General features: G+C 36.8%; 1 protein-coding gene across 2 annotated transcripts in view; it reads right to left on the reverse strand.

Moving 5' to 3' along the window:
* Positions 1-17,134, reverse strand: part of FIGN (fidgetin, microtubule severing factor) — a 122,262-nt gene extending 105,128 nt beyond the window's left edge. The window contains exons 1-2 of one of the 2 annotated variants that reach the window (XM_033412536.2): positions 16,104-17,133; positions 15,161-15,330 (exon numbers count right to left, since the gene is read on the reverse strand). In XM_033412536.2, coding sequence (XP_033268427.1) covers positions 15,161-15,185 — 25 coding nt within the window. In that variant the 5' untranslated portion in view covers positions 15,186-15,330; positions 16,104-17,133. Of the gene's footprint in view, positions 1-15,160; positions 15,331-16,103 lie in introns of both variants that reach the window. The other variant, XM_033412537.2, reaches the window with a different exon arrangement.
* Positions 17,135-24,850: the final 7,716 nt, after the last annotated feature.

Raw genomic sequence — 24,850 nt, forward strand, 5'->3', positions numbered from 1 at the left:
TTATAAAATAGAGTTAACTGCTATATGTGAAGTTTCTGCACAGCAGATGGTTACCAATCATTATTTTCCATTTGTTTAGTTTCTAGTAAGAACAAGGGAAACTGTGGAGCAGTGATGCAAAGAAAACTAGCAGCCTGCATGATAACCCAACCAGTGCCAGAAGACACATTAAAAAAAAATGACTTTTATCACATAGTAGATCAAGGCTAAATATAATTTTGAGGGATGGGGAGACGTTATTTCCCCCACCCTCATCCATAAAGGAAAATGCCATTTAATAATTTATTTCTTAGTATAAAATCCTCTAAGAATTAGCCTCTCTATTTTTTTAAGTGATCAAAGTTTCTAGAAGCAACTTATTATAACCATTGTTTGTCATCACCCACGCTGAGATCACTTTCCTTACCTCTAAGTGGCCCAGTTGTCCAACAGAAACATGGGAAATAGGAGCCATTTGTGGACAAGTGCACATGCACAAAAAATTAAGCTGTAAATATCTGGGCTGGGTTATTACTAGAATCTGGAAACATCTGGGGCTACAGAACAAGCCAAGCCCCATTTCCACAATGTCCAGGTAATTGCTTAAATGATTTATACCTTACTGTTTCTATTAAAAATGTCTTTAAAGAGAAACATTTGTAGCCTCGGTTCTGCAATAAAAACTGGTATCTGATTTCACTCGTACAAAATCTTGTGAAAGACGTTGCATTTCTTCAAGGACATGTGCATGACACGAAACTGAACCCTGGACAAAGGTGGGAGTGCTAAAAGAAGGCGTGGTCAGTCAAAGAAAATAATCATATCAGGCAAGCAAATTTTAAGTGACTTAATTTGTGATTAGTTTTTATTCTAATCCAAAGAATGCATTTTTAAAAATCCTCTTCATGCACATCTGACACATATATCCAAGCCATTTTAGGGTGAACTATACCTCAATATCCATTTTCAATTTTAACTAATTCCTCATAAATCTTGTTTACTGAGTCTTCAACTGAATATCATGCCAAATCTATCACCTAAGGGACAGATAAGTACCACCTCCCAGATAGACCTGGGCCACTTAGTTAAGAATTTGGAGAGATTTAAATTGGCTCACTTAGATGGTGTCTGTATGGAGCTGCTAACTGGCCCATTCAGAATGAAAGAGCCATCGACGCTGTCAGCTGCGTCATAGGTTTCTCTTCTGAATGCATACACACACACACACACACAGAGCTGTATTCAGTTGAAATAATTTTGTTTTATTTTAGATTTTAAGCCAAGAGGATGATTATAGCTTCATATTCTTCAAGAATTGCCATGTCTAGACCTAACAAAAAATTCAGTGACTGACAGCTGTCAGCTATGCTTATGAAGGCAAGAGAAAAAAAAGAACAGCAACAAAATAAACTATTGACCACTGGCTTTTAACCATGGCTCATCTTTAGTGACCACCAACTTACATGACTACCCTCTCTGGGGAATCACCCTACTTTTTTCTACGAGAGAACTAAAGGAAGAATAGCTGATATTTTAGGTGTGAGGAATCTGCGTGGATATTTTTATTTATTTACTTTCAAACCCCCCAACTTCCTGATTATAAGCAGGTAGAATTTTAAACCTATGTCTTTTAAATCCTCCCTTGATTTAGGCTGGTTGTTGGCAAGCCATCATTATTATGGCTTTACAATTCATAGTCGTTACTCTCAATCTCATGGATTTCAACTTATAGTTAAGCAATTTTAACTTGCTTGAAGAGTACTGGTTTCCGGAAAACCAGAAAAGCTAATTTAACAAAGGAACTAAATAGATTGTTGCAGTCAAACTGCAAAAATGCTCTTGCTACTTTTAACCTATTGCTTCACAATCTTTATTATTCTACCTCTAATGTACTATAGTTCTTTAGTACTGAAGCTCTTTGCTGAAGATGCAGTGTTTTCATGCAACTGACCAAACAACATTTGTCCACTGTGGCTCACTTAACAGTGTATCTTTGTAATAATTCAGGTTCAATGATCAGCATTGCAGATATTTTCTTCTACATGGAGTATATGAGATCAACCTAGATTTCAATATGAAGTAGTAAGATAGCATCTAGAACTTTTCAGATTTGAAGAGACCAAATTGGAAGAAAACCAGTGAGCTTTCAGTAAAGGTTATAGGTTTCCTTAGTAAAATTGTGTTTTTAGAAGAATGACAATAGAGTCTTTGTTTTTTCTGTGTTCTTTCATGAAGCAATGTGAACAAGTGCTTTTCTCTAGTACATCTATCTTTAGGTTCAAATACAACAAATATAAAACAGAAACTTTGTAAAATATTGTTGACTAACACATTACAATTTCAACATTTGCTCAAACTAAATTTCCCTTAGAAAATTTTGTAATGCTATATGCTGTAACATTAGTGACAGGTTTAAGAAAGAAACTGACCCTTCCACTAACACACAAACTGAGCGGGTGACGCATTTGAACCACTAGAAGATAGGGTCACTGGGTGTAACCTCAGCTAAATTGTTTACTGCCCAGTACTTAATACAAAATAAATGAATAGTGTCAGACATTAAATACGAAACAAAAGTATGTCAATTAAAGTGTTAACCAAAGACATTCACAAACTACAGAGTCAATGAAAGTTATCATATCAACTGTAGATCAGCTAGTTTGCATCTTACTTCTTATCACCCTAAGTACCATCACGTTCCCAAGGAAATGTTTTGAGTACCACCAGGCACATATTTGCACACTGCCTATTTATCAGAGAAAGGACAAAATACAAAGAAATGCCTTTGGATATGCTGATTTCCCATGTTCAACCGAAGGCTGAATAACCAAGTGTCAATCAACCCTATGTTGTCAAGAAGTTGATTTGGAAGTCTCCACATCTAATGTTTTATGATTCTATACCCTCGAATTTTTGTAACTGCAAAAACAAAAGGAAAAAATATTTAAATATGTAAAGCATAGTGATTTGAAGCCATATGTTACTGCCTGTAATCGAAATAGGTTACAGAGTTTTGTTAAAGATATCATTATAATGTTCTGTTCTGTTTTTATAAAATAGTTTAAATGCTCTCCTACCCAGAGATATAGGAGAAAATAGAATAAATAACTGTAAGCCCTTTCTTAGGTATATAATTATAAAACTTTTCTTTCAGAAATGTAAGAAGATTGTAAAGTCTTTCTTTAGTAATTAAAGAATACAGAAATTTCATTTTTTTTTTGCGGTACGCGGGCCTCTCAGTGTTGCGGCGTTGCAGAGCACAGGCTCCGGACGCGCTGGCTCAGCGGCCATGGCTCACGGGCCCAGCCGCTCCGCGGCATGTGGGATCTTCCCAGACCGGGGCACGAACCCGTGTCCCCTGCATCGGCAGGCGGACTCTCAACCACTGCGCCACCTGGGAAGCCCAGAAATTTCATTTTTTAACGAAATACACAATTTTAATATATCTGTTCTTTAAGTACTTTTAAAAGCATCTTCCAGTTTTTTAAAGTAAGATTAATAAAAGACGATCCAAGTGACAGTCTCCTACATTTCTATTGATTCATTTCACCAAACATTTATTGAACACCTATTATATAGGTCCTGCTCTGTATACACACGTTGAGGAGATTAAAAATAAAAAATGAATCAGATGTAGTCTGCTCTCAGGAGTTTACAATTTCATAAATGAGAAACAAAAATGCCCAGCAATCTATAGAGGAAGAAAAATGATGGCAAATGATTGAAAGGAGATTTTTTAAGTGATTAAGGAATATCAAGCAGACGTTGAAATGGATCCTCATTAGGGTGGCTCAGGAAGTTTTCATAGATGATGCAACATTTGGGCTAGATGTCAAAGTCCTGGTAGGTTTTCGACAGGTGGAGGAGAAGAGCATTCCAGGCGGTAAAAAGATGAACAAAGATTAGTTAGGAATAAAATTAAAAAAAGATGGAGTTGCTTCCAGTTTGATAAACATCCAACTTTCATACTGATCTATAATTTTGACATATTTTAAAAGAGATCTGAAGTCCCTAAATCCATTACTACTTAAGTTAATCTGCTTGTCAGTCTATTTATATCTCTTACAGGGAGAAAGCACTGGCTAACTAATACTCGTCAACTCTCAAGGTATTAGAATTGCTGACACATTTGCTTGTAACCAATTAGTAAGCATATTTAATGAATGGTTACCATCCCTCCTGAAGGGCTTAACAAAGTGATAAATGGTCCTTGAGCTCCCTTCATTATTTCCAAGACAATTTCTGGAGTTTCTTAAAAAGAAACAAAAAATCACTCAGCCATTGGCCACCAGCAAGGTTCCAAGTGACTCAAGCTCACTAGTCGATGACCAAGCAATCATGAATTATATAGAACTGGAAAAAATTCTTAAGAGTCATTGGATGAACCCTCCTTTGAGGTTCAAAGAGGCTGAAGGACTTACCCAAGGTCACAAATATGATAGACTGTTGGCGTCTGCTGCTGTCACCATTGTCGCTTTCCTGAGGTACTCTTACCAGCATGGTGGCAATGTTCCTAAAATTCTTCATGGATTGTTGTTGAACTTTAGCCAGATAGTGAACTATCTCTAGTACATATCATGAGTGTATTCAATTCTAAATAGATGTCTCTATTTTTGTGACTTCAAACCAGGAAGAATGAAGTTCTTAAAATTAAAACTTAAAGCAAAAAATTGAAGAGCTCATGAAATGTATAAATTTTTGGTTCAGTGAAGTGATTCTCAATCCTAACTTTACATTAGAATCACTGGGGTAGAAAAAGAAAAAGGAATTGGTTATCCCCCAAAACTTCCATCTAACTGGTCTGAGGTGGGGCTTTGACAAATTTTGTTTGGTTTGGTTTGGTTTTGGTCATTAACATACAGCTAGCATTTACAGGGTAGATACAGAATTTATCATCAAACTATGCTCAAATCAAATTAAATCATATATCTATCTACTTTAATGACTTGACTTCTATGACAATAAACTCACTGTTTCCCAAAAAGAAGTCTTAATAAAGATATATCCTAATCCTCAGTAGATGTTCTTCCATAACTTCATGTGAGACATAACCAAATTGAGTATGTGAAGGAGAAGAGTCTAAGAGTAATATGAATCATCTTTAAAGGCATGTGTATTTTTTACACTTTTTTAAAATTATAAGGAAGAAAAGCGGGTATAGTTCTTTTAATTTGGGTTATCACAAATCCCATACATCCAAGATTTGGTATAGAACTTGCCATTTTAAAAAAGAAGAACATAATTTGTTTAGATAGTGCTGTGTGCTAATCAATGTGTACTAGTCACTAATTCCTAACAAATGAGGTTTTCTCACATAATTATATTAGGATTTGATTTTTTAAATTGCCAACCTCATTTTTAGCAACAGCTACACGAAAACAGCCCTCACCCTTAGTTTCCTTAACAACATCCCTAATTTTTTTTGCCTTTAGCTTTTTCCTCATTCCTACAAGTGGTCTTTCACCCTCTGTCCATGCCGAAAAATGCTGCTACACTTTCCTCCTAGTATACAGCCCAATAACCTCTAAATTAATTCAAGCTACCTCCTCATGATCTAAATATCATATTCCAGTGGCTCAAGTGAAATTTGATTTTCCATCTGATCAAGTAATAAACAGCCCTACAGATAAATACTAGAAAGAAAAAAAAAAAAGAAAGAGAAAAAAATCTCAGTCCCTCAAAACAGTACACAGGTATGGGTAAGAATGAATTCCAAGAGCAGGAAGATGGATGAGACAGCAAGGTTTCTGGTGAGTTTGCAAACAGCAAAACAGATAGAAAACCATTCCCCCACTGGCCCCAAGCACAAGGACACCTGCAAAGTTGGCTAGTAGAATTTATAGATAACTATTTTAAAAATATGTATTTAGGTACACATGTGCATTACAATTATACACCAGCAACACCTCCTAAATTGTAGCTTAGTAGTAGTGGCATTTTGATATAGTAGCGTAGATTTCAAGGAAACGGAATTATATTGGGGTAAAATTGGGGCTTTTTGCTCATCATTATAAACAAACCTATACCACAGGTTGTACTATTCTGAGTATTTTTAAAAATAAACAATACAAAATAGTTTCCTGTAAGGTCTTTTTAATTTGATGCTACAACAAAATAAAACAAGACACAAATCAAAAAACAAACAAAACAAGTATTAGTGCATTGTATGCACTCATTGAGGACTTATTAAAAGTACATAGAATAATAAAGAACTTCCAATATTAGATTTTTTCCTAATACTTTTACAGCCTAAACATTATTGATAGAGATTTCACCCACAGTAAAAAAAAAAAAAGAAAGAAAAGAAAACAAACAAAAAAATCCCAAAAGGGATTTTGCATACGTACAGATTTTTTCTCTCTCTAGAAAGATACTACTACTCTAAACACCTATTTCTGAATAAGATTATTTAGTCCCACTATCTTACCATCCATAAGTAAATTAGTTGATTAGTTGATTGGTACTCTTAGAATTACATAAAACATATTTTTCCAATTAGGGAACACTTATGTTCTTAGTACATTTAAAATCTTCCCATAGAAGGAACAAGTGCTGTTCAATTCTTAGTACATTTAAAATCTTCCCATAGAAAGAACAAGCGCTGTAGGCGTATAAAGGTCCTTCTCGTTTGTCAGACAAGGACTCAGGCCAGGCAGGGTCCCAGTGTCTACATTTCGGTCATATCAGTATTCCCCTCAAAAATGTTGCTTAATTTTCTGAATAATGCAAGCGAAGATCTCTCTTTAAAGAACTTGATACCAACACGATTGGAGTGGAACACCATGGTAAGAGGGGGTGGCAATTAGACCCATATTTTTTGTAAGTGGGGTCGAAAATTGACTCCAGATTTGTGACTCATGAACGGAAAGCCAGTTTTAATACAGATGTGCTTTAAAAAGTAAAAATGGCTATTATTCTTAACAAGTTACATATTGAGTATTATTCTTTAAAAATGACTCATAAAATATCTTTTTAAGTACTTAAAGTCATGATTATGTTCTACTCTTTTACTTCTGCTTGAAGTAATTTTTCATTTTCCAGGAAAGGACACATTTTCTAACTAACCCCGTTAACCTAATTACTCATAAAGAAATACCAAAAGCGTCCCTGACATCAATACCTTCACAGAGAAATGTATCTGTGCACGTGCACAAGAGCATCTTCCATTTAGATAATCAAAACTGTAATTTTTACTTAAAAGACTCTTTTAGATCCATGTAATTCCTGGCAGTAAAATTTATCACAAGCACTTAAAGTGTGCAAACAGTAAGACCGTCCTATTCATATCCTTATTTCTTCACATATTTAAATCCAAAAGTATTAACTGTTAAGCTTAAAAGACTAATAGGACTCTGTTTATTTTATGGTATTTGTTTGATCTTAAATGGGTATTGTAATGAAAATGCCTTCAATCTTAAAGGAACCTTTTATCCTACTCAGAATAATTATCTTGTAAGATTAAAATCAGTGAATCATACCTAATTAAGATTTATAATTTAGCATCATTCAGATATATGATCTAAGAGAAAGAGTTTATAATCTTAACTTCAATTTGAAATGGAAAGGGAGAAGTGAATACAAGGGAAATAAACAGCTCTTTGGGGCACAAGGATGCACTAATATTGCCACGTATTTACCCAGATTCCTAGTTTAATCTTTTTTAAAGCTAAACAACTAATACGAAAACACAACATACTAAAGGATAGGAGTAAGGTGGGAAAAGATGGTTCCCAAATTAAATTATACTACTAGAATTTGTAGATAGGTTATACAACATAGAATATTTAAACATATGAATTGTGGCTAACTACCTCTTAAAAAAATTCAAATTCACAATGTCTTTAATGCAAAAGATTTCTAAACTGTGGGGTGAATTTATAATTAAATGGGACACTGTTGTAATAGTTATTTCCAATCCTTTCATTAAAGTACATGTCAACCGAGAGAGCAATGCCTTCTTATTACACAGGGCAAAGATTTTTCTTCTTAGAAGGTCTCATATATAGGATTTCTCTCCACCAAGACTAACGAGGCATTCAAAATAAGTTAGGTTTTTCTCTTTCTTCAGAAATATCTTTAAAGCTCCCTCCCCTCCATCAGTCTTGGATTACATAAAAGAATAGTTACTTTTCTGAGCTCTTTGATATTGTTCTTCCTGGCAGAGTCATCTGATGTGGGAAATATCTTTTGAAAATAAATGGTGCAACTTCAAGTACACTCAGATCCATTACTTGCTGGACATTCCATCGTATCTGAAAAAGCCGCTTGACTTCAAAATTTAGTTTTAGGGTTCTCAATTTGAAGCTTGATCTCATTGAGAAGTATCTTGGGAAGCAACAATGTAAACGTTTTATCCACCCATCAAGTAGACTGTTCAAACCAAGGCAGAAAGGAGTCACAGATGGTGACTACATATTTCAGGGGGAAGGGGATTGTTCTGGTTTAAGTTCACCGTTTGAATATAACATCCTGCAAAGTTAATGTTACTGCAAGAGTTACTTTTCATCTTTAACACAGCTGTCACCACATGTTTATACAGCTACAATGCCACTTCCTAATGTCAAAATACCAATATCGCTGCTACTATAACAAGGTAATTATTTTTGTGTTTGCCCATCTTCCCTGACTCAATGAGTTGTGCTTTTATTTCTCAATGGTCAGAATTTTCTATATTTTTAGATAACTTAAGATTCTACTTTAAAAATACTTATTTCACTTGTGCTTGAAACTTAGGTGGCATAGCGGTACAAATCAACAGAGAAACTCTCAGGCTCTTGTTTCAAATCTTACTAAAATCCTCCCACCCTAATCGTTCTGTGCCTGGGGAATACATATTTAAGTATGTAGCTGCCTGCAAACAATTACAAAACAGAGTTGCTTTTAAGAATATCTGCACAAAAATTCAGGTGATATATGGGAGCACATCAGGCAAAAGGCAACGTAAGATAAAGGCAAAGATTTCAGTCACCAGTTCACGTATAGAAAGAGCAGAAGATACCTAATGGTCCAATTTTCCCACCGAGGCTCTTACTCAACAACCACTAGCATCTCTTTAGGCAGAGGCACGTGGAATCACTGTGGACTAGTCAAGTCTCCACGTAGGAAACCCAGTGACTTCCACAAGGTTTGTGGGTAATGAAGGCAGGGCCTGCTTCATTGCCCTGTGACCTGGACAGGCCCATAGGTCTCCCACAGGGAAGGGCCCTGCACTTGGTTTAATCTTCTGCTCTTGCTGTCTTGAACTCTTAATAATTTTTGAACAAGGTGCCCCACATTTTAATTTTGCACCAAGCCCAGAAACTATGTAGCCAGCCCTAGGTGAAGGTGACAATGTGTGCTGACGGTAAGCATCATAAATCAGAAGAATTGTAAAAAGTTTACAGCAACATCTAGAAACCCATGGCTGTACATTATACTATTTTAAAATTATTATTTTGAATGTTACTGTTTCCATGAATAATATTTCCTAAAACCAAAGCATGAAAGTAGAGGTCACTCATTCTCAGATGAGTTTACTGTCATAAGTATATGGCATTTAATCAATTGTCAGTTGCTTAAAAAGCATCCAATTGACATAAGGCAAACATTAGATGGGGGGGAGGTGTGTGTTTGTTTTTGTTCTTTTTTGATGAGTAAAGTAAAATTCAGTTTCTGTTCTCTTGCCTGCAATATATCCACAAGTGGAATGGAATAAATGTATAAATTACCAGCCGAAATAAAAACTCATAAGGAACTGGGTAAAGGTATTCTCAATGTTAAGATATTGGGGAAAAGAAAACATAAATTTTATAAGTATTTTACATTATGTTTTCTACAGTAAGAAAATGCTTTTTGTAAGTTATATATCACTTACTCATATGAAAATAAGAACAAAATCCTAACAAGAAGCAAACTTTCCAATCTTACTTAAAAAATACTTTCTAAAAAAGATTTCCCAACTTAAAAGTATAAATACTGAAGCCAGGTTGCAGGGTAAAAAAAGTTTAACCTTGGGCCTTCATATGATAAATCGTGCATTTCTACTTTCAAGATGTATCAGTTTCAAAAATGATTGCAAGGAGTAAGGCTGTCAATGCTTTGTGAAAGTCATAGTAGCTCAAATATAAGCAAACGTATCCATTTATACATATACTCAACGTAAATACTTCTGCATTGAAATTCTCCTTTGAATTCACTGCTTCTAATATACTCTGAAAGCACAGCCCACCATATGCAATGTTAAGTACAGTGTCAATATTGAAGTAACAAGACAACAAGCAGATTTGTTACATAACGTATGTAAATATTATTAACAGAAACTGCCATACGATATCTCATGTCTGGATGGTTTCTGATCACCTATCTCTTCTGCCTCCTCAGTCTCCTAACTAAGACTGTCGTCAACAGGTACGGCGCACTCCTGTGCTGTGCTGAGGCAGAGCTCCTGAGCTGGCAGCTGTGCTGCTGCCCTGAGGAAACTTTGCATACCCACCTGCTTTTGATTTGCTTTCAACTTATCAGTACAATATATTTTTATCATATTCTTGCCTACCTTTTATTTCCACTATCTGCATTTCTTGCAGTAAGCATCCCTCAAGTACAACGGCCATTTAAATGATAACATCAAAAATATCAAAAGGATCAGTAATCAGCAATCATGTTTCAAAGCAGCTAGGCTTGAAATTTCTACCATAAGTTAAATGAAAAAGCTGATAAAAGTTCAAGTTTAGGGGAAAAAAAAGGAAGAAAATTACAAAATCCAACCATGAAAAGCACTTGCTAAACAGGGATTTATTTGCAGTCTTTAAAAAAAAAGTCTTTCATTTTAATAGATTTTTAAAAACAATTAGTTATAATCTGTTATGTGTGTGAGACAGAAAGAAAGAGTTAATTGAAAGGTGGAATAATTTTTGGACTTGAAGTCTTCCAAGTAGTACCCCAAAAGAATTTCTAAGTTAATTGATTTAAAAACATTAACTCTTGTATATCTCCAAAGAGACACTTATATTGCATTTTTTTAATTGAAAGAAAAAAATTGCATTGTTTTCTGTGCCATTTGTTTATTCTAGTTTATCAGTGACCAAAGCTTAAAAAGCAGATATGCTGATTAATCACATCTTATCGATCAGTAGCATACGTCAGTATTTCACACAAATGTCTGCAGAACAATTTCTCCCAATCAAAAATTTATAAATCGATTTAAATTCCTGGTAATTAAAATTATTATCTCTACAAAAATAAATGTACTTTACAAAAGAGGTACATGAAATTTGTACTCAAGAATATCAAAAGCAAAACAGCAAACATTTCTATCAAACCAAGGTTCTAAGAACAAACTAGAAAGTACAAAACATAAAAGCCTGCAATTGTTTCAAATACACCTAGCAATTCTGCTGATTTTGGACCATTAAAACTGATTACTTAATTAGGCAATCATTCAAGGCATCCAAACAGTCACAGCCAAAAACAGGGAATCATTAGCATAGCCGTCTTCACCTTGAGATGAAAATTCTGAAAAATGTTGCAGACACAAACTTTCAGGATCTGTCCCCATGCGTAAACTAAGCAAAATACTAAATTCTAAAAGGTGACATGCCAAAGCTCAGGAAAAAAAGAATTTACCTTTAATGATACTGCTCATCTGCTTTTTTTCCAGGTGGCTAATATTTTAAACTACCTTAGAAACGTCAAGTTATAATACAGACGATCTCTAGATTCTTGGAAGTACTACTCCCTTTCTCCCCTCTGGTCATACTCTTGTACTAGCTAAAAGTAATTAACAAAAATTTTGCTCTCTTGTATGCCTATCAGAAGTACCAGCCTCCAAAGTTCCTGCCTGACATGAATAAAAACAACAGAAAAATTTTCTATTTATGGTAAAAAAAAAAAAAAGTACTGGAAACTCAACCACAGGAGTCTTTAATATAACTGAGGAAAAAACTCTATGTTTTCACTCAGAGACATTTTTAAGAATTTCACTGATTTGGTGCAGTCAGGAAAAAGAAAAATATTCCATTTTCAAAGAAGACGGTTCCTGAAATAATTCTAAAGTGACCCTATAAACTGTCTTTTTAGGAGAAGAAAAAAGAAAGTCAACTCACACATACAGCTTCCAAACAGAAGTCTTACCCTCTTCCAGGAAAACAACGAGACTTTATTACCCTGCTATGATTCGTTCATTTCAGACATGATTAATTAGCAAGTATTATACTTCCCAAAACTCCCACCACAGTCTTTGTGATCCATCAGCCTAGTTGTTGATAGACCCATGTGAAATAGCAAGTAGCCACCAGCAGTAAAAGACAAGTATCCAAAAACTCTATTTCAAAGAAGGAACACCTCTCTCCTAGCTTTGCCTCCCAAAATGAAACAAGCTGCTTTTAACTGCTTTCACGAAAAAAAAAATTTTTTTTAAGTTGGTCATTTTCTTAATAATACCGTTTAGAATTTGAATAATGCATGCAACATATTCAGTATTTAAGAATATATGGCATATTTAATCTGCTACCTACCTATATTTTTAAGCTGAAATTCTGAAAGACTTGAGTTCCTATAGTTTATATTGATAATGATCCACATGCACAGTTAATAAACAATAAAGATGATGTGAGCAAGCATGTTTTGGGAAATGGTTTTCATAGGGAAAAATGTTTCTTCCCCCACTAAAAGCTATTATGTCACACATGTAATGAAGAAGTGAAACAGAAATACAGAACTAAAAGGCAACACGAAGAGAAGAGAGCCACTCTACAATCTGAGTGAATGAAAACTCTGGTTCTCTGTATATTGTTCTAAGACAGTTTCAAAATAATTTTCCCTTTAAAACAATCATTTTCAAAATGTCCATGTGAACCAAGAATGTGGCCATAACTGAATGTACTATAAATATGTATTTGAACAACTGTCAATTTATAAAGGTTGGGGTTTCCTCTTAAGCCTTTCAACTGTTATGTCCAAAAAACTTCACACATAGTACAATACTAATAAATAGATCTTGTTGGTCCCAGGAAACATTTTTTTAAATCTATTCTGGTCAAAATATCCTTGCTTTTTTTTTCCCCTTGTATTAAATTTAGGATCAAAAACATCAAAGCAGCTTCCACCTCGGACCTAACTTTTAGAGGATCAATGTGACAAGGCAGTCCCTGATAGATGTTTCTCTTGATAAACGACTTGTTCAAAAGAGACATTGTAGCTTTCATTTCCTGACCACAACACACTTTTAATTTGCAACAGCAGAGCTGCCAGAGTGTGAACCCTTGTCCACTTTCCAGCCTTTTAGGTTTGTAGCTCTGGTTCCTATAGGCCACACATTTGAGACAAACAAAATCTAAAAATAATCAGAGTAACAGAATTACAAAACAGGAGCCACTTATGCAACTCTATACATATGCACAAGTGTCTACTTTATAGATTATATATAAACTTTGCCTCTGCAGAATTCTAGTGTATAAAAACAAGCTTTCTGAATGAATATCACTTGCACAACTGGGCATTTAAACACAGAGGGAAATAAATTATGTGACTATTATTTAATAGTAAGCAGAGACTGGGGGAGTAATTTATACACTTAAATCTGCTGTTAAATGTCATGAATTATATGATTTCCTACCCCAACGTGTTTTTTACATATTACTGCAATAATTACTATTACTACTACCCAGAAATCACATTTAAGTATCAATACGGTGAACAGTCAAACCATCCAATTTCTGTTCTCAGCACATTGTCTGAGCTCCGATTTAAAATTTATAAATGTAATATCCTCCTCATCACAGGCAGCAGCCCAATCTGCTCTGAATATATATTACAGCTTTAACATCACAGAGGGAAATCGCCCATCTGGCAATCCCATTCGCTCCAACAGCTCCGGGGGAAAAAAGCTGTGCTCTCTCCTCCTTAAAACATTTCTCAGGGCAAATTATGTGCATCTAAAATAAACAGTCTTCTTATTGATCGCTTCAAAGTCAACAAGTTCCAAATGCAAAATTCAATCAAATCCTTCCTATCATGTAAGAGCCGTGTGTGTTTAGCTCAACAGTCACCAGAGTCCAACCAGAAGTGTCTGTCGCGCATCGGCTCTTATAGTCCCTTTCCTTGTATTCACATTTGTGTTATGAGAGACCAGTAACCACGGCCACATTACAGACCCCTGGCAGCTATCTCTACTGCTATTTCTTTCTTTCATATTCTCCCTTTCCTCCTTTCTCTCTTTTCAGGGTGAATGCATGGTGGTGGGGTTATATGTAACAAAAACAAAAAAATGTTTAAAGTGGACATATCCTTTGCTTATGCAAAATAGTTTTTAACATCTTTTTGTTGTTGCTCCCTCCTAGTCTTAATTGAATATCACAAAGTGTACACACGGTCACAAGAGCTATTGAAAACCCCCTCTCACTCCATTTATCTGACCTCTTTTTTTTTTTTTTTTGGTAAAGAAAGAGGAAAGAGAGATTTCAAACAAAGTCAATTTCAGTGCCTGCTTATTTAATTCTGTCACAGGTTAAAAGTAAAAAGCGCTGACAGGCAGACAAGTGAATGGCAAGGAAAAAAACAAAACAAAACCCTACCACTGTTCCTTAAAAGGCATTAAGGACTTTAAGCAATCAAAATACATTTTTTATTTTCATGTAAAAGATATCACTTCACTCACCCACCCCCCCAAAAAAAACACACTCAGAAGAAGTGATTACTCCACAAAGTGCAATCATTGAGAGAGCAGAGAGTCAAATTGCATTAATAGATTGAGAAAAAAAAATTTCATCCACTTCTGTGTGTGTACATATATACATACACTTTCATTAGTAAGCAGTCTTTCCCCGCACTCCCGCCCTCTCCCCTCTCCACCCAGCCCCCTCCCCCAAAAAACTGCACACTGAGTTTAACTAATTTACATACCATTTGACTTCAGCGGTTATATAGTGCATTACTAGTAACATGCAACTTTGGAATTACAGCTAAAACCGATAAAGGTGGACTCCAGCAATCTATTAATCAAAACTGAAATATACAAACAAGGGATAGCAAAAGCAAACAAGCATTTTGACAGATTAAAATATACATTATACATATATATATTTTAAAAGGAATTATATATCATGAGCAGCTCCTTCCCAAGCAGAGTCTTCAGTGGTTTTATCATGCTATTTAATTTGTCTTTCCTAGTTAGATGCAAAGGAAGTAAATTCCAAAACTGACATACCATAAACACTGGTGCTACTGATCATTTCTTGCTGGCAGCACAAAAAGCTGAATTGGATTTCTCACAAGCAGGAATTCCAAAGGTTGCTTTTCATTAAAGCCACTTTTCCTCTCAGCTATCAAATGTCACTGCCTTGAAACGTGGGCCCTTTCGTCAGGTATTCATTTAACCTACATGCATATAATTAAGGGGGAAAGCAACATCAACAAAAAGGGGATCTCAGATCACAGGAGAAGAAAGAAAGGAAAAAAAGCACATGACCAGGAATGCAAGTCCATGTCAATTTCACTCACTCCCATTGAAACTAACAAGAGCTCCGGGGAGGACGGTAATAGGATCAGTGGATTGTATATACCATTAAATTATACATCTTTCTCTCCCGTTCCTTGCCAACAATACGCCCACCACGCTGTACCCCCTCCAAGATGATGTGCTTACATTTTTCTGCAACCGATCTTCTGACATATTCACGTTCCTCCAGCCACGAGATTGTAATTTAACCTCAACTTTTTGTGTGTGCAAGATTCTTATTTACACTTCTTATTTACTTAGAAGTTAGTTCCCGAAGAAAGTCTAGCCCCACCCTATGGCTCCGCTTTCTTATTTTTTATCTTTGAAGTAAAAAAGATAGTAATAAGTAAGCCCATTATAGCGGAAAACGAGATTCTTGCAATCGCGAACTCTTAATCCCACACTATTGTTACAATGATTAAGCAGCAAAAATATGCATTATAATGTTTCGGGGCTACTTTGTACAGAGAAATTAGACAGCAGGTTGGCGTACAGAATAGAAACGAGTGCAAATTAAATTTAATGTTTACGGCACAACTCGAAGATCTCTTTTCATTACGGTCTTGAATTTATTTATATTCTTTAAAAATTAAACAAACAAAAACAAAAACAAATTTAAACAGCTGGTGGAAAACTACGAAGCTCCTCTTACCTGAACGCGCGGAGCGAAAACCCGATAGGTTAGCGTAGCATCGATCCGATGTGTTTGCTGATGAATGGAAGCTAGGGTTAAGTGAAGGTGCCTATGATTTGAAATCATTCCAAGTTTTTGAAGGGAAGACGGACTGCAGCCTCTGCCATGTTGGAATTTCAAACCCAAAACAGCTGCTTGGAAGGAGCCAGCATGCCAGAGGCTGGGCGCAGGCGCAGAACGCCGCCGAGCCAAATTCAAATCACTTTCACACTAAGAGCCAAAGATCAGTTTTCAAAGGAGAGAGGGAGAAAGAGACGGAGGCTGCCGTGAGGGAGAGAAGACGGGAGGCAGTGGCGAGAGGCGGGCAGTGGAGAGAGACGGGCAGCGGCAGGACCGGGAGGGAGAGGGAGAGGCGCACGGAGCCCGCGGAGCTGGAGGGGGAGAAAGGAGGCGGGAGGCGAGCGGCGAGCGAGCTAGAGACGCGCCAGAGATTCATGGGCAGGGAGGGCTCAATGGCCGCGCCGCGCCGGCCGGCCGGCCGCTCGGGTCATGTTACACGGCCGGGGCCGCGGCGGCCGCCCAGCCTCGCCAACGCGCTCACGCGGCCCGGAGGGGGCCCCGAGGTCATGATTACGAGCGCAGGGACCGGGAGCTCTGCCGGCCCGCACTCTCAGGCGGCCCAACCTGAGGAAAGGGGAGCGACGCCTCGGGAGGGAAGGGGCCTTTCTTTCCCACGCGTGACCGGCCGGCCCTAGCGCTCCTAACCCGCCTTAAAGGGCTCTCCGGCACGCCGCCCCTCCCCGCCCGCTCCAGGCCCTCTCGACAGCTGCGGCCGGTTCAGCCTTCCCCACCCCCAAGACTCGCGCACAGGACGGGATCTGGCCCCGAGAGCCGGGACCTCGCCCGCACTCTCCCCTGGGCCCCCAGCACCAGCCAGAAAATGACTTTATCTGCCAAGAGGAGGCAACTTCGGGGCCGGGGGGGGGGGAATCCGAATTAACCCAGCTCCCCTCCCCCGCTGCCCTGTGAATCAATAAAATCCGGAGTGGCTAGGTGTGCGGTCCACTCTTCCGCTCTCTGGCTCCCCTCCCTACCTCCCCCAGGCGGCTCGGGCAGGGGAAAGCAGCGCCCGGGGGCCCCTGGTGCGGGCGGCTGGTGCGCAGGCACAGACGTTAGGCTTCTGCTTTCCCAACCCCCTTCTATGGAGCAATCTAGGGACCCAGGAGTGGGAAGAGAGTAGGGGCTTTGTGGCGCTGGGAGCTGAAGAAGAATGAAATGTGCAGTTGAGTGTGTTGCTGCATCCCAGGGAGCGGTGCAGTGCTGATTGTCTGTTGCTGAGATAGCCTTTTGTTCGGAACATAAGGTTTAAGAAACACGCACACGTTTTCTGGGGTCTCTTGTTAGATGTAAATGTGCTGCATCCAGACGCTTACTATGCAGTGTAAGCTCAGTTGGTTTACTAATCACCCCGCCCCACCCCCAAACAACCAGAATCATTTGAATGGGAACCTCATTCAGACTTCTAGGCTGCGAGTATTGCCTTCAACCTATTTCATTCTAGACTAGCCAACCATCCAACTGAGATAATAAAGCAAAACAATAACATTTGATCATGATGTCTACGAGATAATGTGCCCGGCAAAGTTCTTTAGAAATTGTAATGAGAAAGAGAGTGAGTGGGGTAATAATTTCTCTTCGTTTACATTAAATAGGACTTTAGTAGATAAATGGTAAGTTTATACTCTGGCCTGGTGGACATCCGGTCCTCTATATTTCAAATAAGCTAAGAATGAAAGAGGCAAATTAAATATTGGACCAGGAGCTCATCAAGCTGAAAATGTTATCTGTGAAGGCTGGAACTGAAAATATACTTGTTTAGGACTGACCCTCCTCATAACGAACGGTATTCACATTTCCCCCCGCTTCTCAGCTATAGATTTAATAGACTAAATTACAGCTCTCTAGATGATGAAATGCAGCTTTTAAAATATACCAACTATATACTGCGAAATTAATTTCATTCTCCTTCTGTGATTTTCTTACCTTACGGATAGCTATTGAATGGATGCATTTACCTAACACAAGAGAAAGAAAAATGATTTTAGTTAAATCTAAGTAGATAACAGAATTTAAAAGACAAGAAAAGGTGATTCAAAATCTTACTAAATATTTCTAGGGAATGAAATCTCTATTTGGAATAGATTTGACCTTTCTGTGTTTTTTTAAAAAAAAAACAGGCTTCAAAATACAACAGAAGAACTTTATTCTGATCTAACAGAGAACACTGAAGCCCCTTTAGTTATATTTTACAAGATAGCTTTGAAAATGATATTATGAGAAGTTGCCCATTGGATTTCACCACAAAGAAATAAGTGTAGGAAAGTATCTATGGGTCACTGTTGGACTGAGTACAGATGAATTAAACAACAACAACTGTGAAGAATTTATAATTTCAGTTATTGCCCATGTGGAGAATGCTGATGATAAGTCCTCTGTGCAATTCAAGCAAAACTGCTCTGTCCTTGTTTGTTAAAAAAAAAAGTTCAAAGCTCATCAACCTTTAACACTAAATTCCTAGTACTGAATTTACAGTTCCTCATGTAAACCAAAATACTGAATAAAATAGAAATAATGGAATGACCACTTGAGTAAAACACAATGTATTTTGACGATCGACTTAAATTCATTTTCAATATTTACAACAAAATAAGCCTTACTTTTAAAAAGGGGCAGGAAAAGTGTGGTTCCCAGAAGTTTATTAATAGATAAGTAGTACTTTTTTCAATTCTCTTATATATTCATTTGAAATACAGATTATAAAATCCATTGTTCAACATACAAATGAACATAATTAACTTGGAATCAAAGAAAGGGAATCTATTCAAAAGAGCACTGCTTATATTTACAGAGAGTTTCCAAAGTGTCCAAAATTACATATACTCCCAGGAAAAAAAGGCTTATATAATAAAATATTATGGGATTTGCACGACTAATAAAATCCACAGTGGAGTTTGTCATCCCACTATTTCTAGCTTTCTTTCTTTCTTTTTGGGTATGGATAAAGCTTGCTTTCCTTCAATTACATTTTGCAGAGGAATATGAACCTTTGTTTTTCAAAAAGATTCATTCTTTGTTTGAAAAATTAGTACAACGTTTAGTTTTTGTTGTCTTAATGAAACTATTTGTAACGTTGTAATACGATTAAGTAGCATTTTAATAGTCGCCGTATTCTATCTATATTTTTTTAAGTTTTATTCAAAAGAAATGTTTTTGGTTGTAACTGACACCTACCTCTATAACATATTTTACAAAACTTTTCTTGTGATGCCATGAAAACAAGAAATTGTCTTTAAAGAAAGCTGATTGACTAGTCAAGGAAACAGTTAATTCAGTGAAAAACTGTGCTAATTTTTTCCCACTGCATTATATACACTGCTTATCTCTTACTTTTTTAAGGTAGAGAGGATATATATAATGAATTTCTAATACACAGTATATTCTGACTTGGGCTTTTCAAGAAAATCAAAAGAAAAATAAACGTAAGTATCCTTTTTTCCTTCACAAGTGTGTGTGTTTGTGTGTGTGTTTGTGTGTGTGTGTGTTACTCTCAAGCTAATTCAGAGGGAAAAATTCATTTACTTTTTCCTGTTCTTATTCTCACTACACATATAAACAACAACAATCAAAGTGAAGGGTAGGGAAATAAGCAAGATGATACTGAATGGGATTTTGCAGGTGACCATGTGTTTGTCTGCACTGGACTAAGGATAATTTGACCCAGGGTAAACACAAAGATGTGCTTTACCTATGTGATGGGAGAGGAAAGAGAAAGGAAAAGATGAGGTTAGACAGTGTAGAGAAGATGAGGGAGATGCAGGTGACAAGATGCTTTACAGAGAAAAAGAAGTTTCTATAATGTTTGGTTTATTAAGAAATGCTCAACACTATTCAATTTAACTTTTAAAACTGCTTTTTAGTTTCAAACTCAAGGGCTAACTATTTTAATAAACATTAAACCAGTAATATCTTCCTCCAAACTACTGTTTCAAAAAAATTCCAAGACTTAGAGCTGTTTACTAGACGTACATAATTTTTTCATATTGCTCACAAAATCTGAAGTTAGTCTTACAATAATGCAAATTACTGGCACAGTAATTTTTTAATGTTTCCATAAAATTGCAGTTTAAGGATCTTCATTTGCACTTCAATTAAGACTACTGAGAAGTTCTTATGCACTATCCCACCTCCTCAAAAACAAAAAAAAACTAGTGAAGACCTTGACCTCATTTTTGTGAAATTACTCAATTTGTTAGAATTACACTTGAATACAGGTACTGTCAAATAGTATTAGAGTGGTCCATATATCTCCTCCATGATCTAACTCTACAGTGGAGAGACAACCGGAAAATCCTGTGATAGGTTCACCAGAGATATTTTCTTGGTTTTGCAAAAGTGTCTTCTTCTAGTAACCTGAGGATTATATTTTTTCATTCACTCTTTAAATGGTGGTACTTTGTATATTTGCTGCAACCTCTGCCTGATTTTGCATGACTCTGTTTCATTTAGGAAGCACATACTGAACACTTACTGTGGTTAAAAGTATTGCACTAAAACTTGCAGAGGATTTAAAAGAAAACTGACATTAACATTTTATGGATGTGCACAGATAAATATAGTTCAAAGTGAATGTTGAACTACAGCAATAAGTGACTCATAAAGAGGTTCTGTCCAAAAGATACGGGTTCTTTCATGAAGGAGAGGGCAGTTTTCCTGGCCTTTGTAGTCTTAATCTTTATTTTCCAATACAACAAACCGCTTGTAGTTTGCATATACCATGTCATCTGTTCCCTTTGTGCCTTGTTTTTCATTGTGCAACCTGGTTTGCCCTCCTTTTCTGTGAGCTAACTCCCTGCAGACTCTCAGCACCTATCTCCCCCAAGGAGACTTCCCAGCCTTCCTAGGGGCACTTCAGTATCTATCCCCTGGGCTCTTTTCAGACTCTGTATCTCTCTCTCTCTCTCTCTCTCTCTGCATTATCACATCATTTAAAAAGTATCTTTGTGTTTGAGCCCTCTGTTAGATTGTGAGCTTCTGGAGGGCAGGCAATCATTGTAACTTCCATCTTTGTTTTGTTTTTGGTTTTGCTTTTGTTTTCCCCCCCAGTGCTTAAAATAGTGACAATAAACATTTAGTGATTAAATGTTTATTGAGGAAATTAACGAGTTGACAAGTAGAGGAAATAGGGATTCACAAAGGCAGTGGGGAAGGAAACTATTGGGGCCTTTGCAGGAAACAACATATAATCTAGTTTGGTTGAGCCTTTGCTGTACACAGGCACAAAGGGGGAAATAAGGATGGGAATGAGAATGGGGGATGCATTATGGAGGAACTTCATTCTGTCCTTGGATGAGAGGTTTGCATTTCAGTAGGTAGGTAATAGGAAGCTCTGGAAGGTTTTGATGCCAGAGATTTATGAGGTCTGAGACCTGCTTTAAGAAGATATAGCTAATAGAACTGGAAATGGGGAGACCGGCTGGGAAGTTACTGCAATGGTCTATCATTTTCTGGTTCCTCAAACTGTCAATCCTTCTTGTAGGGTTTGGTGAAATGATTCCTTGCCTTTTTTATAGATGGCCTATCTGTATTGATTGCTCAATACTACACGTTCATTTTGTAATATAACAAAATGTCAGTGTGTTTAAAGGCATTCATTTAATGTCAAAGATATAAAAAGGTACAATACGTTGGAATGGAATGTTTTCCTTCCTCAACCTGAACATAGTCTTTCTTCTCATTATTTCACCTCCCCCTACCCACCACCACCACTGCCACTTTACAATTAGTTCCACTCAGCCTGTGCTTTTAGCTTAGCAGGTATTTCATTTTCAAGGGAAGTAATGCCTGAAGATAAGAAAAGTTCCTCCCTGGAGTATGTTTGAGCAAGCAAAATAAGCAAAGTGAACTTGGTTTTTATATACTGGATAAAAGTATAGATGCACATTTCCTTCATTTAAAGTATATTAAAGTTTCCTAAACAGGATTTTTAATTCATTTAAAACGGCATGAGGTTAGGTGGGCTGTTGGTGCTTTGAATTAATGTGCAAGCTGTTAATCTCCATAGACCTAGATTTAAAATTAGACAAAGCAATAATTAGTTTGGCACCATCATTTCACTACCCAGAGGGTAATAATGTAGGTCATAAAATACTACAGCCTGGCACAAGTTTTTTTTTGTACAAAACAAGGATCTAGTATTAGGTGGTATGGGAAAAAAAAAAAAAAATCGTCACTGGGAAGTACAATGGCTTAGTTTTTGATGTATGTTCCACTATTCCTAAAGAGCCCCAAATTCAGAAATTCTTATCAGGTTTTCCTGTTTTAAGGTGAGTCTTTCCCATTTAAGTGATACAAAGAAATCTTCTCAGCTTCCCTCAGTAGCTGGTGTTTGCTGCCCACTCCCCACCCCATAATATGTTTCCACACAGCATTTGTGTATTTAGCCACAGAATTAATTTACACTACACTTTTATTTTGCTGTATTTTCCCCATCAGTTTGCCATTTTGTTAAATTATAAAAATGGCATACTATAAACATTTTTAAAAAAAATAAAAGTGTTGCTTTCAAGGAAGTGCTTACCATACATACTTGATTTGTTTTCATGGCAAATGACTACTGGCAATATCAATAATTCAAGAACAGAAACAATGAAAATACAGAGGAATTGCATTTGGATACTTCTTCCTGTCAATCATCTTTGCCAGATTCCTATTTGAACATTTGGAAAATGAGGAAGACATCAGATCTAGCCTTAAGTATGAGTAATAGTTTTCTGTTTCCTTACACTGCTCATCCCAACTGAGCTTTGAAAGCACAGGTATCTCGGATGTCTCTGCGTAGCTTAATATTTCAAGCTATGGAAATAATGTTTTAATATTGCATTGAAAATATATTTCATACAATATACATGTACAGACTTTCTACTTTACATAAAGCAATATGCATGCACCTGTGTTTATCTATAGAGACTGTTCAATGTATTAGATGAGTACATTCACAAATCATTTAAGTTGAGCTTTTCAAGTGATGTGAGCTACTGATACAAACTTGCTAATGATAATTATAGAACTGATGCTGATTTAGTCATTTCAAAAAAGCCACGGAGGCATAATTAGTGTCTGAATGGCCTCAATATTGCATTATTAGGAGGCTAGGGTGAAACTTGAAATGAGAACATCAAGGCTGATAACAGAAAAGAAAACATGAAATACATACATAATTCATTCTGAGATATTATAAAGGTTTATAACCAGAAACAATAATTTGCAGAAAGCATCTCATGTACTGGAGCCAACTGCAATCATTTGGTCAACCTGTTAAAGATCAAATAGTATATTCTTAGCTATTCTCAGTGGTGTCTTTGTAATAAAGTAGCAGCAAACAGACACTGTTTGCTTCTGGTCACTTTTAAAGAATGTTCAGTTTATCAGTAGGGACTTTAATCTCAACCTTAATAGAGTACAAAAGCAGCCTTGTTCCTGTGCTTCTCTCCTTAAGGCCACAAGCCATGTGCGTTTTTTTTAATTCAAAAGAAGAAAAATAAAATTCTTCTGAGAACACTAAATACTGTGTTTTTCCCCAGACAGTAATTTTCATTCACCTTCCCTTTTTTTCCATACTTCTCTTCTCCCTCTTCTTCTTGCTGATACACAAATGCTCCACCATACTTCACCGTCATCACTAGCGTGAGGACACACAGATACCTATGAAGTATCCCCTGCCTTGGACCCCTGCCAGGCCAACCATTATCAAGTGACCTGATGTGCCTGTTGACTAGAGCATTAAAACTCAAAAGCCCCCCCCCCACCCCCTTTGGGTACTCGCTTCTATTAGGGGACAAAAGATATGAAGAATGGCTCTCAGATCATGTAAAACATAGAAACGGATTGCAACCTTAGCCATTCTTTCCCCTTAGCATAGGTATACAGGTAATCAGATGAAGGCATCTTTAAATATCAACTGTTTGCTATCTAAAATGTCAGCTTCCAATGTGGTTGTCACTGCTGTTATTATTACAGTTTCCAAAAATGACAAGTTTGGGTTGCATTGCATAGGAGAAATCTGGGCTGTAGCTTAATACTTACCATGAATATGTATAAATATTGTCCTCCGTTTTCTAAAGAGGTGTCATACTTACAGAACAATTGGATTTTCAACTATCTGGGTGAAGAGAGGGTGAAGAGAACCATAAGTAACCAGGATGTTAGTTACGGAAGTGGAAAGAATAAACCCTTGGCTGCAGGTTGGGATATTATGTGAATCAAATACGGTGCATGAGACCAGACTATATTCTGGTCTCCCAACTACCACAGCCAATCAACCAACAATAAAAAAAACAATAAAACAAAACAAAAAAGAAACCCAAAAAACAAAAAAAGCCCAATAAAGTTGATTTATGTAGTAAGTCTCTCCACCCCCCTACAATAGCTGGTGAACACTGAATGTAAACCATGTCTTTGCTAATTTCAGAGTCATTGACTTGCAGTCCCCTGTGAGATGGGTGGGACTATCAGAAAGCTGGGTTTCTACACTTCCTGGTCACTAACTACAAGAAGTTACAGAGCCTTTCTATTCCACCTTTTCCACATTGATGAGTGGAGTAGCCAAATTCATGGTTTCGTTAAGGATGCTTTTGGCTGCAAATAAAAGAAGCAACAACTAACAGTAGCTTAAGTACTAAGCAATTTATTATCTCTCAATAGAAATT

Source organism: Orcinus orca, chromosome 7 (genome assembly GCF_937001465.1).
Source record: "Orcinus orca chromosome 7, mOrcOrc1.1, whole genome shotgun sequence".
Lineage (NCBI taxonomy): Eukaryota > Metazoa > Chordata > Mammalia > Artiodactyla > Delphinidae > Orcinus > Orcinus orca.